Below are 14160 nucleotides of genomic sequence, written 5' to 3'. Positions count from 1 at the left end.
TGTGTGGGTCCGAGAGAAATGACTCGGGTCTAGGCCTGAAGGGCGGCCCCCGGAGACCCCTCTCTGGAAGCTGCTCTTTCCACAACTGTGTAGAGGGCAATTTCTATGTGCCAGTTCCTAGCCTTAACAAGCTGTGTACTGCAGTGTCATGAAGAGTGTCCACTTCAGAGTGAGTAGGCACAGGAACTTGGTGATCCTCTAACCATCAGCTATAGAGGGCTGAGAAGCACAGGTAGACAGGCAGCAAAGGGCCCAGCGGGGAGGCCTGTACCCCGCTAACCCTCCCGGGGCTGTGCTCTCAAGAACAAATCTCACACCAGTGCACCTGGCTCCAGGCTGCACGGATCCGGGTGGACAGAGAATCCCAGTCACCCACATGCTGGTGTGCTGGCCCCGTGGTGATGGACATGCTGTGAAGGGCAGGAAAGGAGGGAGTGGGCAACAGCTGCAGTGGGAGGGCTGCCTGGACCACCATCCTCCAGGGCCAGTTCGACTTGCCCAGGGATCCGGCTGCACTTGGCCATGAGAGTTCCTATAAAGGTGTATTTGACAAGGCGGGAGGAGAAAATACAGGCATCAAAACACTTTTTTACCCTGACACATAAATTTTAAATACTTATTTGGTTGGCCTGTGGCTCATGTCCTGCCTGAGTTACAGGCCAGCCTGCTCCAGGCAGAGGGAGGGGATTTCAGTGCAAAACACAGAGGGGCAGGAAGAAACGAAAGTGGTGGGCGTGACAAATGGACATTGACGCAACGGAGTCACAATGATGACACATTCTGAAGTTTCATGTGTACGGAAGGATTCAAATGTATAATGATGGACCAAAACAACAAAAAACAACCAGCTGTGTGTCCTAACTTCTTAGCATCACCTGAGAATGGTAGAAAATACTAATTTACATGAGACTAACGTAAATTAAATTGTTTTAATTGTGTTAAATTATTTTTATACCTTAGTATGAAAATGATCGTGGAAAATTAAAGGGAAATTGAAAGGGAAATGGAATAGTTGACAATATACTAATCCAAGAGAGAGTAAGAAGAGACAGAATATAGAATATAAAACATTTGGGAGAGCTAGAAATCATGGAATAGAGTAGATAAAGATCCAAACACATCTGAAATTACCTTAAATATAGTGTCAAAAAACACAATTATAAGACAGATGGTAAAATGGAAGAAAAGTAATTTTATTTTTTTGGTGGTACTGGGGATGAAACCCTTCTACCCCCAGGATACACTCCCAGGCCTATTTTATGTTTTTGTTTTTGTTTTTGTTTTTTTTTAAACAGAGTCTCTTAAGCCAGCAAGGCTGGCTTTGAACCTGCATGATCCTCCTGTCTCTCTCAAGCGGGAGGATTACAAGCGTGCACCAACCACGCCCAGCCAGAAAAGTAATTTTTAATATGTGCTACTTACTCAAGATATACCTTAATTACATGAACACAGGCTGAGGGTAAAGGAGAGACAGGCCACACCAGGCAGACACTAACCACAGATGAGTAAAGAACACTATTCAATATTAGTGTGCTTGAGCAAAATGAATCACTAGACAAATTTCTAAATTCTAAGACTATTCATCCACCCGGAAAATAAAGAAAGTTGTAGAATTCTATGCATGTAAAGATAGTTTTTTTTTTTTCAGAACTAGGGATTGAACCCAGGGACATTCTACCTCTGAACTACATCCCCAGTCCTGTTTTTTATTCTTTATTTTTAAACAGGGTCTCACTAAGTTGCTGAGGGCCTCATCAAGTAGCTGAGACTGGCTGTGAACCTGAGATCCTCCTGTCTCAGCCTCCCAAGTATGGGGATTACAAGTGTGCACCATCATGCCCAGCTGTGAAATACATTAAGCAAAAGTGAACAGAACTCAAAAGATTCGATGATCAATCTATAACCAGAAGGGGACACTTTAACGTCTTTCAATAACAATTAGAGATGAAATTGGAAAGATGATAAAGATATGGAAAACAGCGTCATCAGAGTTATCCTATTAGACAAGTATGGCCACCCCATCCAGCAACACACATGCCTATAGGTCCCGTCTCAACAAATTATCAATGATTAAGATCATTCACAATATATTTTCTTCTTTTTCTTAACTCTTCTTTTTCTAATTATTCTTACAGAACAATTCATCTGGGAATTAATCAAGACACCTAAAGATAGAGTGCTCACACTCAAAAGTACTCAACCTTCTGGAAAGTAAACGATACATTTATAAATAAACCATGAGTCATACAAGAAGTCTCAATAGGAAAAATATATCTCTATGTAAATTAATGAAAGTATGACATATCAAAATCTGTGGATGAAACTGCAGTAGGAGGTGGACCTAGAGGAGGTGCTGGGCCATGGGGCAGAGCCCTGGTGCATGGATCAGCAATCCCACAGGAGCAGGCTAGTTACAACAAGAACAGGCTGTTAGGAAGCGAGCCTGCCCCGTGCTCTCTTCTGCACCCTCTTGTCTGTTGCTCTGCTTCCCACCATGATACGATGCAGCAGGAAGCCCTTGCCGCCTGCAGGTGTTGTGCCCTGGGGCCTCCCAGGCTTCAGAACAGCAAGCAAACTTTTTTACCTTTATAAATTACCCAGTCTCTGCTATTTTGTTATAGCAACAGAAAACAAACAAGACGATAGCCTAAAAGTAGTCTCTTTATAGGGCTACAACTCCCCTACCACTCACCCTCTGCACAAGTTCTTTCCTTAAAAACACTGAATGAACGTGGGAGGGGCAGAGGGGAAAAGAGGAATTATGACCACGCCCATCTACTCTAGACCACAAGCTCCCTGACGCTACAGAAGCAGATTTGTTTATTTATCTCCAGATAGCTTAAAATTGAGGCTTTCCAATATTTGGAGAGCCTGAGAAAGGAATGGTGGGGAGAGAAGGAAGGGAAGGAAGGAGGTGGGTAAAGAGAGTGGGTGAGCTGCAGTTCCACCTGGCAATCTCTCTCCCCTTTGGCCTCACAGCCTGCTTATAAGGGCGTTTAGGAAGACTCTTTCCATCTGAAAACAGACAGTGGGTTTGGAATAGCCAGTGGGGTCCTCCCTTCAGTTTTATGTCTGGGCAATCACATGCATGAGTCTGTCAGCTAGAAAGTCTGGCTTCTACATTCTGCCATGTGAACCTGTCCCCGGAGTCTAACAGTGTCCCCCCGAGACAAGTCCACCAGCACCCCAATGCACAGCTCAGACTCCAATGCCTACCGTGGCTTCCACGTGCCTGGGCCAGCACTGGCACCCTGGGGATCTGGTTGGCCCTGGTTGTGCCAAATAGGACCCAGCCAATAAGGCTTTTTGTCCAAGTTGGCTGTTTATAGGACTTCCTCTTCTTTAATCATCGCATTAAGCGTTTCTAGAAGAGAGGCTGATGTCACAGGGCCTCCGTCCAGATGTTGTTTTGAAATTGGTGTACCCTTGGCACCGCCGAATGCTGAGGAGTCTGTCTGGGCCAACTGAGTCACGCCCCAGTGCATGGTGGCCCTGGGGAGGGAGCTAGCCCAAGTGGGACCCCAGGAGCAAGCGGGCATCTGTGCATTACTCAGGGGCTTCTAGAAAGGGTATGGGGGCCACCACTGCCTCTCACTGTGCTGCCTGGCACCTTCGGTTACACCTGTTCAGAATACTGCTCCCTGACTTGCTCAGGGTCCATTGTGCATCCTGAAGAACCACCTGCACCCCTTCAAGACAGTAGGGGGAGCCTGGTTCTGAGCTGGACGCTGCCACTCCCTTCCCTCCAGGTCCATCCTTGCTAGAACTTGGCTCAGCCATGCAGGATCCCAAAGTGCCTGAAGCACAGTAGGTGTTTAGGAAATGCCATGAAAAAAGGTTTTTTTTTCAGTACTGGGGATTGAACTCAGGGGTAATCTACACCCCCAGCCCTTTACTTTTCTTTCTTATTTTTTTTTTCTTCAGTACTGAGGATGGAACTCGGGGCATTCTACCTCCGAGCTATACCCCAGACCTATTTTTTATTCTTTACTTTGAAACAAGGTCTCACTGAGTTGCAGAGGGCCTCACTAAGTAACTGAACCATGGTCTTTTTGCCTCAGCCTCGATACTAGGATTATAAGCGTGTGACCCCATGCCCAGCTCCCTTTTCATTTTTTATTTTGAAACGGGGTCTCACTAAATTGCTGAGGGTCGTGTTAAGTTGCTGAGGCTATCTTTCAAACTTTGATTCTCCTGTCTCAGCCTCCCAAGTACTGGGATTACAAGCATGCCATCGTGCCCAGCTGTTATTCATTTAAACAGAAGCAAGCCAAGAACCCCTTCTAAGGGTCTCCTAGGATCTTAAAATGATTGCTTAATTTCATTGACTTCAGCTCTTATAAATCAAGTTGACACTCGGTCAGTGCACTGCATATATCCTGGCAAACAGGAGCCTGGTGGGCCTCCTCCAAGCCCAGAGGATGCTGGATACTCCTCCCACCTATCCAGTGAGTCCAGGACTTGCGGATGAAAGTCACATCACGGGTGCTGGAGCAGCCCTCAGGCTGTCTGTGTCTGAGGATTATTGGACTGTCCCTTCTGCGTGCTGTGGAATGTTACTTGCCGTTGTATATTACATCAGGGTTTAGTGGTGGCTCCCCACCCCCACCAGGAGGGCAGCTGAGCTGTGCAAAGGTGCCCTCCCCGCATGCTGCTCCCAACCCCGAGATGATCCAAGGCCAGGGAAGAAGGCCCAGCTGGTCCATCCCTGAGGGAGCAGCACTGGCCCTGTCTCACGGCCCTCTGGACAAGGGGAAATGGCTCCTTGGACAGAGGCACAAAGGCACAATGCCTGTTGGGGAATAAATCCTCTGACCAGCCTGAATCTTCTGCAACAGAAGTATCATCTAACAGAAAAGGAAATATCTTGAACCTTGGCAAGGGCCCAAATGCTCCCTAACCCCCCATTCACAGCCCACCTGGGGCCTCACACAGACACCATGCTGAGCTTGGCAGTGGGCACCTGGAGCTGCTCAGCCAGCATCCAGGCCCCTCATCCTGCACCCCCTCTGCTGCTGGTCCTCAGCCCGCTCCTGCCTCGGCGTTCCCCAAGTCTACAGGACAGGTGGTTGTGTGCAGATGAGTGCTTACCAGTGTTGATGACTGCCCCTACCGATTTCCATTGGGATCTAGGCTCAGTGTATCTTGGACCGACCCAGTATCTCCCTAGAGGCAGAGTGTTGGCTCAGCCCAACTTGCTACTGTGCTCATGGTGGCAGCTCCATGGGCCCTGCCTCAACGCCTTCCTTGCTATTGCTTCGAATTAAGTCTCTGGTTCCCTGTCTCCTGAAGGAAAGGATGCAAAGACCAGTTCACAGCGCCGCACATCAACACGGCACTTCGGCCCCCACCTGCAGGCGTACCTTCATGAAGAATATCCTCCGGCAGTGCTTGCCTCGATCGCCCCCGGCTGCCCGGGGTGGAGCCTGAGCCTCCGACGTTGGTGCTGGGGTAGGAGCACCACCGCCACCACCACCACCACCACCACCACCACCACCACCACCACCACCACCGGTGCCTGCCTCTGATGTGTCTGCCAGTTGCACGGATGAGTGGAAAGCCCCCTGCCGGCCCTGGCCCAGGGCACTCTCGAAGGGGTCTGGGCACTTCTCATCGGGGCTGGAGTTGTCGTCGCTGGTCTTCATATTACAGAGGATCAGGGAGCGGGAGATGGACCGGAACGTGGTGGGTTTGCGGCTTTTTCCAGATCGGCCATGAGGCTCCATCCTCAGAGAGGAAGCAAAGCCGCTCTTCCTCCTCTCCTGATCTTTGGCCCTCTGTTGACGGACGGTGAATGAGCCGGCCTTGGCCGCCCCTTCATGAGTCTCTGGAGGAAAGAGGAAACGGGGAAAGACAATGTGACTTGCTGCTGACAGTGGAGCTGGACCCCAGCCTGGAACAGGCCGTGGGTGCCAGCGCCCGAGGAGCAGAACAGACGGGCAGCTCTCCTTCAGGGCCGCCAGCTTGCCAGCTTGCCAGCAAATGGGGCTCTGTGCCCCCAAGCAGGCCACACTCTCCACTCCCAGAGCTTCTCTGGTGCCATCCCTTATCCTACAGAGAAACTGAGGCAGAGAGGGGGAAGTGTAAGCCACAGTGCTAGTGGAAGGGCCAGTGATCAGGCACAGGGCTTCCTAAACCTGGAACCAGTCTTCAAAAACAGCTCACAGCGACACCAGGCTGCAGAGTAGACCAGGAGGGGCAGGAGCCCCAGGCCCCAACTGCCTTGTTCCTTCACTCTGCTCAGTAACTCCCAGAGCATCTCCAGAGAAACCCCAGAACCCAGCGCACTTGGCCTAAAGACCGCAGATGTTCTGCCCTCCGTGCTGACAGGAAGACTCCAGACAGACATTGTCTCGCATGATGGCCACCCGCAAGGTCGGCCCAAGTACCCTCCCCGGGCCCGTCCAAGCACACCCAGCTGGCATAAGGAGGAGCAGATACTGTCCGGTACCTCTACGCGTAGACCCTCTTTCACACGCCTACCATCTTTCACACCTGCATGGCACAGATCTACTGCTTTATCTGTGAGTTCACCAACCATCTCCAGCGACCAGAGGGACAGATTGAAAGGGACCGGTGAAGCCCGCCCTGCAACGGAACTGAGCAGGGTGCTTCTGTGGGAGCCACCTGCACCCCTGTTTCCTCAAGTGCTCCCTTCCAATGTCCCGGAGTCCTGATGCAGTGAGCATCCCACAGAAGGATTTATTTTATTGATTCTGGGAATTGAACCCAGAGGCATTCTACCTCTGAGCTATACCCTCAGTCCTTTTTATTTATTTTTGATGTTGTTGTTTGGAAACAGGGTCTCACTAGGTTGCCAGGGGCCTCATTAAATGCTTATGGTTGGCCTTGAACTTGTGATCCTCCTGTCTCAGCCTCCCAAGTATTGGGTTGAGAGGCGCATGCCACTGTGCCCAGCTCTGCTCTGTCCTTTAAAGCCCATGAGCTGACTCCCTTGTGACTGGACACTCGCCCTGCACTCTGGGCCTTCCCTCCTCAAGCCGACCCACCCAGCTCCACCCAGGCTCAGCTTCCTTCCCCTGAAGCCAGGGAAACTCTGTTTTATCGGTTCTGCTTTTGAAGTGCTGTGTGTGCAGGGAACCCAGAGTCCAGAGGGTGTGGTCTGCTGGGTCCAGCCCTGCTTCTGCTGAGAGGGCTGGTAGGGCTGGGACTGGAGCCCCGAGTTCACTCCCCACAATCCTCCTGTACTGCAGGTACCCCTTCCAAATCCACATCTCCCCTCTCCACCTGCACTCTGCCAATTCATACTATATATATACTATAAATATATATATATATATATATATATGCATACCTCAACTAGTGACCCTTAGCACCAATATCACTAAAGATAGTAATATTTCTAAACCTCTTTCCATTTTTATCAGCCTCATTAGAGCCTCAGGGTGCATTTAAAATTCATAGGAAAAACGTGTGTGTATGTGTGTGTGTGTGTGTGTGTGTGTGTGTGTGTGTGTGTGTGTACTAGTCACAGCGAGCAGTAGTCCCTTAGTCATTTGAAAACTTGAAAGATGAATGGTTTTGTGTTAAAATCCTTCTAGAATCTCCCCAGTATCAAGCAGGAAGGATATAAACATGAGCTTCTGAGAGTCACCATGCGGAGCAAGTTGCCTGAAAGTGAAGCCAGCACAGAAGGTACAGAATTCATAGAGGTGGAGAGGAAGAAGAAGGGAGAGAGAGAGAGGGAGGAGGACAGGAAGAAATATGAGAAGGACTGAGTCCAATGACTTCACACAGACACCTACATCCAGCCATACCTGAAACCAATTCTATCTATTCAGATAGGTAAACCAATAAAATCCTTTGATGACTTAAAAACAATTCTCGTGGAAAAATGGTTCTTCACTCTGATGGTGCAGGCACGAGACTTGGGAAGCAATGACACTGAAGGTCCCAGAGACTCCTGTCCTATGCCAAGCCAGGGTGGAGCCAGTGATCCCAGGCCAAACTCAAGCTCTCCTCCCGTCCCCACTTTAGTGCCAGATCCTGTACTCTCCTTCCACCAAACATTGCCACAGTCTCCATGGATTCTTGGAATGCAGACCCAGTTCCCTTCCTGCTCCTCCCTCTCCCAACCCACAGCTATGGTCCTGGCCAGGGCAGGTCCATCACTGGACCCTTCCAGGACAAAGACATCCAGGGGGCTTTGGGGCCAGGTGCACATCACAGGTAGCACTCGGAGGTGAGAAGATCAGCCACTGAGGATTCGGGGCAGAGGGATCCAGGCCCTTGGAGGAAACTGCTGATCCCCAGAGGCTGTTTGCAGACATATCCCAAGAGTACTGTTTGTTCTTAAAAATAAACTTTTCCAGAGATAGCCGCATCTCTGCCTGCACCCGGATGATAGTGGGGCACAGGGTGGTGTGGGACGGGTCAAGGCCCTCTCCCTCCGCTAAGAGTAAAGACAGTTTTCAAAACAAGGCTTGTCCTAATGGAAAATGAGAAAAAGGAAGAGAACAGTTTCAAAGGGCTGGAGCTAAGAGGCTAGGGCTGGCCTTCTGCGGAGATGGCCTTCCCTCCAGGCCTGGCACAGGGGAGGAGAGGGTAATTGGAAACACACGCGTGGTCACGTGGCTCTGCCCGGCTGTGCAGCTGCTCAGGGCCCTGGATCCGGATCACTCCCCTCAGAACTAGCATGGGCGGGCCCAGTGCACACCGGCCCTGCCTGCTCCAGGCTCCCTTTGGAAGGCAGCTAATGATCCCCCACACACACCTGCCCAAGCCCCAGGAGCCTGGCCAAACTCCCTGTCATTGCAAGCCTCGACCACATGGCCTCTGGCCTCTCTGCCTCCCCAGCTGCTCAGGAGGCTTGGAGAGACTCTGAAAGGATGGACCCTGTTCACTGTCCAGCCCCACAGCTCCGTGAATCTACTCTCCTGAACGCTGCTCTTCCGCTGCCTGGGGACCCCCACCCCCAAAAAACCTTGTAAGCATTTGCTCGATTATGCTGCTCCCCAGATAGAGCGGGAAGGGGTCTCCTTGTCCCATCTTACGGGAGCAGACGGTGCAGACAGGGGTGAGGACCAGCTCCCCACAGCATCTCAGAGTGCAGACCCTGGTGAGCCGCCATCCATGGCCCAGACAGCCTGAAATGCAAAGTAGCTCTCCTTTGCATGGGTGTGAAGCTCCAGACTGCCAGAGCAGGGTCCTCCCTCCCTAAGCCCTCCTTCTCTCTCTCTCCTTTTTCCCTTCCTACCTTCCTTCCTTTCTCCTTCCCCTCTTTTCCCTCCTCGTGCTCCCTCCCCTCCCTGTCCCTCCTCCCCATCCAGCAGGCACTTGCTGAGAGATGCTTTTTGCCTGCAGTGCTGGGCACAGCTCACCCCTGGAGGAAAGGCCCCAGCATTTCCATCTGGATAAAACATCTTTCGTTCACTAGAGAACTTGGAGAGGGTGGACAGCCATCTGGAGAGAGGGGACTAGTTGATAAAATGTGTTTTGAATTTCTGAGCTCTCCAACAGCGTTCTGTATCAAAGGCAATTTTGTAAGTTTGGTCACCCCAGCCCAGGGGGTCTTTTTGTGTGTGTTTTGAACCAGAGATGCCTGAGTGATAACCAAGGCCAGGAGGCAACGCGCGGGTCCTCCTCCTCTAGAAGAACATCTTAGGGCATGGCGGCCAGCTGGCCCGATGCAGGCCCCAGTCCCTGCTAAGCAGCTGCTGGGCCTCGGTTTCCCCACCAGCCAGGAGAGCAGGGGATGGGAGTTGGTTTTACACCTGATGATTGTCTTCCTCTCCCCCGTCGCCTCCTGGTGGGGAGAGACTCCTCTTGTTGGTTTCACCTCCCAGAACATGGCGGGCTGTGCACGCGTAGGGTGTTTGTGTGCTGGGAAATGACCACAGGTGAGCGTCTCAGAGGCTCCTTCTCAACTCTCCTTCCAATGCACTGTGATGGTTGTCCCAGAAAAGCCACCCCCAGGCGACAGAATGAAGGTCTCCAGAGCAATGAGAAGTTACAGACAGCTGACCCTGAGAAGATCAGATGTCAGGAAAGACCTTCTGGAAGCCACTGCCCTGCACAATCCATAGGGCATGGCATGGGTGCCTCACGTGAGCGGCTCACCTCCTGCCTCCTGGAAGATTATCCTCTGCAAGTGGTGAGATACCAGGACACGGACTAAGTCAGGCCTGGGGTCCCTCACACATGCTCTAGGCCACATGGTGGGGTTCTGTCTCCATATCCACAGGTGACGGAGACATGCCTGGCGCCTTACCTGCACTGCCATCAAGACCCTGAAGTCAGATGCCTGTCCGAACTTTCTGAACTAATTCAACAGATTAAACGTGTCTAGTCCAGAAAGGCTTAAAACACTTTTCCATAAAATCTTTTGGTCCTGGCCTTGCTTTTATTGGTTATCTGAAACTTTCTCCATAATTTCCTTGGTTACTGGTCTATTCTATTTTTTTTTATTTTTATTTATTTATTTATTTATTGTGGTACTGGGGATTGAACCTAGGGGCATTCTACCTCCAAGCTATACCACAGCCCTATTTTTCATTCTTTATTTTTGAAATAGGGTCTCACTATGTTAGGGAGGCCTCACTAAGTAGCTGAGGCTGTCCACCAACCTGGATCCTCCCATCTCAACTTCCCAAGTACTGGGATTATAAGTAAGTGCCAATACGCCCAGCTTTCTAGTATTATTTTTTTAAATCCTGTGTCCTTTGTTAATTTTTTGACCACTTGCCCAGTTATAAAATTGCTCCTTTACTCAGATTTTCTAATTTACTAGTGTAGACTGGTCCATCACAGACTTAACCATTTTAAAAACCTTCTGAAGCTCGGTGTGTGCATTTCATCTCTGGTCACCAGTGTCATGGATTTCTTGTTTGTCGTGGATTTCTGCTTTGTTTCCCCTCTGCCATGTTTTACTTTGTCTTCAGCAAGACAAAGTTCAATGGGTCCTCTCAAAGGACGCGTTCTTAGAAGTAGAAAACAGAACACCCACCGTTTCAAGGCCAGCCTCAGCAACTTAGCAAGCCCTTCAGCAACTTAGCTGAACTTAGCTTAGTTTTCTGGTTCAAAACAGAAAACAAAATAGGGCTGAGATGTAGCTTAGAGGTAGAATCCCCCTGGGTTTAATCCTGAGTATGAAAAGAAAAGGGAAGAGGAGAAAGAGAAGAGAGGAACAACAAGAAAGGAGAAAACAGCACTATTCTTTTTGGTTTGCTTTCCAACCGATTCATTTCTTTTCAGTTACTTTTTCCCTCTTCTATTTTATTTGCTTCTATCTGTTTTCGCATCTTTTGGAGCCTGCTGTCTATTTCCTCCAATCTATCCTTTCGATCTTAGAAACGGGCATGTCGTGCAGCGGTGACGTGTGTGATCTGAGAGCCCAGGTAAACCTCAGTCGGCTCGGTCCAATTATTTGCTATATCCAAGCTTGGAAGTCTACTTCACCTCTCTGTGACTCAGTTTCCTTACCCACGGAATGGAGAGGTTTGCAGTAGCCGCCTCGCAGCAACATTGTGATAATAAACTGAATACGGGATGTCCATCTCCCAGCAGTGTGTGGGGTGGTCACTCTTGCCGCTGTGGGCAGCAGCATCATTATTACTTATAACTAGAAATTCTCCTCTGAAGATTCCTTCGGCCACACAACCCAGGCATCTTGAAAGATGATGTTCTGACTGTTGTTTTTGAAATGGTCTGTAATTGCAGCTTGGATTTCCAGATTAAACTCAGTTCTTCAGAAAACTGCTATTGTTGATTTTAAGTGGTTAAATTGCCAAGTTTCAGTCATCCTATAATTGAAATTTTTATTCTAAGTTTTTTTTAATCAGTACATGATGATTAGACATAATAGTGGGATTCCTTGTTACATATTTGTACATGCCCATGACATAATTTGGTCAATTCCTTCCCTGATTTTTATTAGAAAATTCCAGTTTAGTTACATCGTGGCCACAGGATGTGTCTTGGACACTTTTCATTTGCTGGTTGTGTGGACAATTACTTGGTAAACTAGTGTCTTATATGACTGCTTAAAGTGTCATTGAACCATCATATATACATTCTGACACTGACCAAAATGTTCTGTGGCAAATGGCTGTGTATCATCACACACACACACACACACACACACACACACACACACACACAAGCGCGTGCACGCACGCACGCACACACAAACGAAAACACACGCATACACTTTTACACTTTTATTATCTGCTTTGGAAGCTGGCTCAGTGCAGGATAGATGTTGCCCTGTGCTGCCTTAGCAAATGAGAGGCCCCTACCTCCTTCAGCAGTGTCCCTGGCCAGGCCATTTGGCTACAACTGTCTTTGGAGATGAGGAGGCAGACAGGAGAGAGCAGGCACAGAGGCTGGACCCCCAGCCCACCTGCTCCAACCCTTACCCTTGCTCATGACTCCACTAATTCACTCTGGAGGAGGGAGGCACAGAAAGGTGGAGAGGAGCCCATAGCTGACCAGGTTGGGCTCCCTGCCGAGGACAATGGGGAGTGGGCCATCTCATCAAGAGAGAGGCCGGGAACACCTAGAATGGAAGTTCTCTCCTAATACATCTCCACCACTCCAGATACAACCCGATGTTCCAGGGTGCTGCTGTTCGAGCTTTTAAAATCTTGACTTAAGCTGGACATGGTGGTGCACGCTTGTAATCCCAGCATTTGGGAGGCTGAGACCGGAGGATCACAGTTTGCGGACAGCCTCAGCAACTTAGCGAGGCCCTCTGCAACTCAGTGAGACCCTGTTTCAAAATAAAGAATAAAAAATAGGGCAGGGGGGTGTAGTTCAGAGGTAGAAAGCCCCTAAGTTCCATCCCCAGTACTGCAAAAAAAAAAAAAAAAAAAAAATCTTGACCTAGGGAAGAATTTCACATCAGAGCACATACCACGCAAGTACATATATTGCATAAAAATAAGACATTTGCATAAATATGTAGTCACCGAGACAAAAGGTTTACGAAACCATGCCCTTCCTGTGGTGCAAAAACATAAAAAGTTCATATAAAATATGTTTCCTCAGTACCTGGTACTTTCTGCTACATCTTATTCTTTTTTCTTTTTTTAACAACAACCACAAAGTTGGTCCCAAGCCCCTGCACTGCTTTTGAGTCCACTAGTGGGACATGTTTGGAAGCCACTAGTTTGAAGTTTTTCCTGACTTCTCTAAGCAATTTTTTTGGGGGGTGGTACTGGGGTTCCTGGAAACCCTTCTAATTCCGGGCTACACTCCCGGACCTATTTTTGTACTTTTTTTATTTGGAAACAGGGTCTCTTAAGCCAGCGTGGCTGGCTTTGAACCTACGCGATCCTCCTGTCTCCGCCTCCCAAGTGTGGGGATTACAAGCGTGCGCCACCACGCCTGGCTCTAAGCAATTTTTTTTTTTTTTTTTTTTTTTTTTGGTGGTACTGGGGATGGAACCCAGGGGCCTTCTACCTCCGGGCTACACTCCCAGACCTATTTATATTTTATTTGGAAACAGGGTCTCTTAAGCCAGCTGAGGCTGGCTTCGAACCTACGCTATTCTCCCATCTCAGCCTCCTAAGTGCGGGGATTACAAGCGTGCATCACCACGCCTGGCTTCTAAGCAATTTTTAATGGGACGTTTGCTTTCAGGTCTCATATGGTCCCTTTCCAGAGTCCCTTCATGTGCACATGGACTGCCCTGCATTCGCTAGTCCTGACTCAATGACCTCTGATTTTTCCAGGTTTAGGGGCCAGGATGGGCTCTGAGGTCCCTGGTGGAATCTTTCACAGCAAATGCAAGATTGAGGAAGGGGCTAGAATTTGCTCTACCTCTGCTTTGCCCAGAAAGATAACTGTGAGCTGGCCCACACCCCAGCAGTGGGGAAATCTGTGGCAGAGCACACTGGGTTATGGGCAGCCACTCCAGGAGCAGAGCCTGGAAGCCACATCCCAGCCACACTGCCTGTCCATCACAGGAGCGCTACTGGCCCCACCAAGCATGCCAAGTCTCAGGCACCAGCAACACCTCGGAGGACCTCCACGCTGGGTGGCCCCCAGCAGCTGGACCACACTGCAGGGACACTCCACCCCTGGAGTCCAGACCGCCCCTCCAGCCTCTCCAGGTAACAAGCACAGGGTTCCCGGGACTCTGCCCTCCCACAGGCGCCTGCTCAGCCACAAGCTGTGCCCAGCATCCCCATCTGCTCT

At 49.7% G+C, this 14160-nt stretch overlaps 1 protein-coding gene across 1 annotated transcript in view; it reads right to left on the bottom strand.

The window, feature by feature from the left end:
* The window catches only part of IL16 (interleukin 16), a gene marked incomplete at both ends in the record, with an annotated part of 79560 nt that overhangs the window by 54825 nt on the left and 10575 nt on the right, over window positions 1-14160 (bottom strand). Inside the window, 2 exons of the mRNA XM_080691671.1 lie at window positions 5364-5464; window positions 5519-5827. Of these exons, the coding sequence (XP_080547797.1) occupies window positions 5364-5464; window positions 5519-5827 (410 nt within the window). The remainder of the gene's footprint in view (window positions 1-5363; window positions 5465-5518; window positions 5828-14160) is intronic.

This window comes from Muscardinus avellanarius (genome assembly GCF_963383645.1).
Source record: "Muscardinus avellanarius genome assembly, chromosome: 3".
NCBI classification, from domain to species: domain Eukaryota; kingdom Metazoa; phylum Chordata; class Mammalia; order Rodentia; family Gliridae; genus Muscardinus; species Muscardinus avellanarius.
This window is presented reverse-complemented; position numbering and strand designations above follow the sequence as displayed.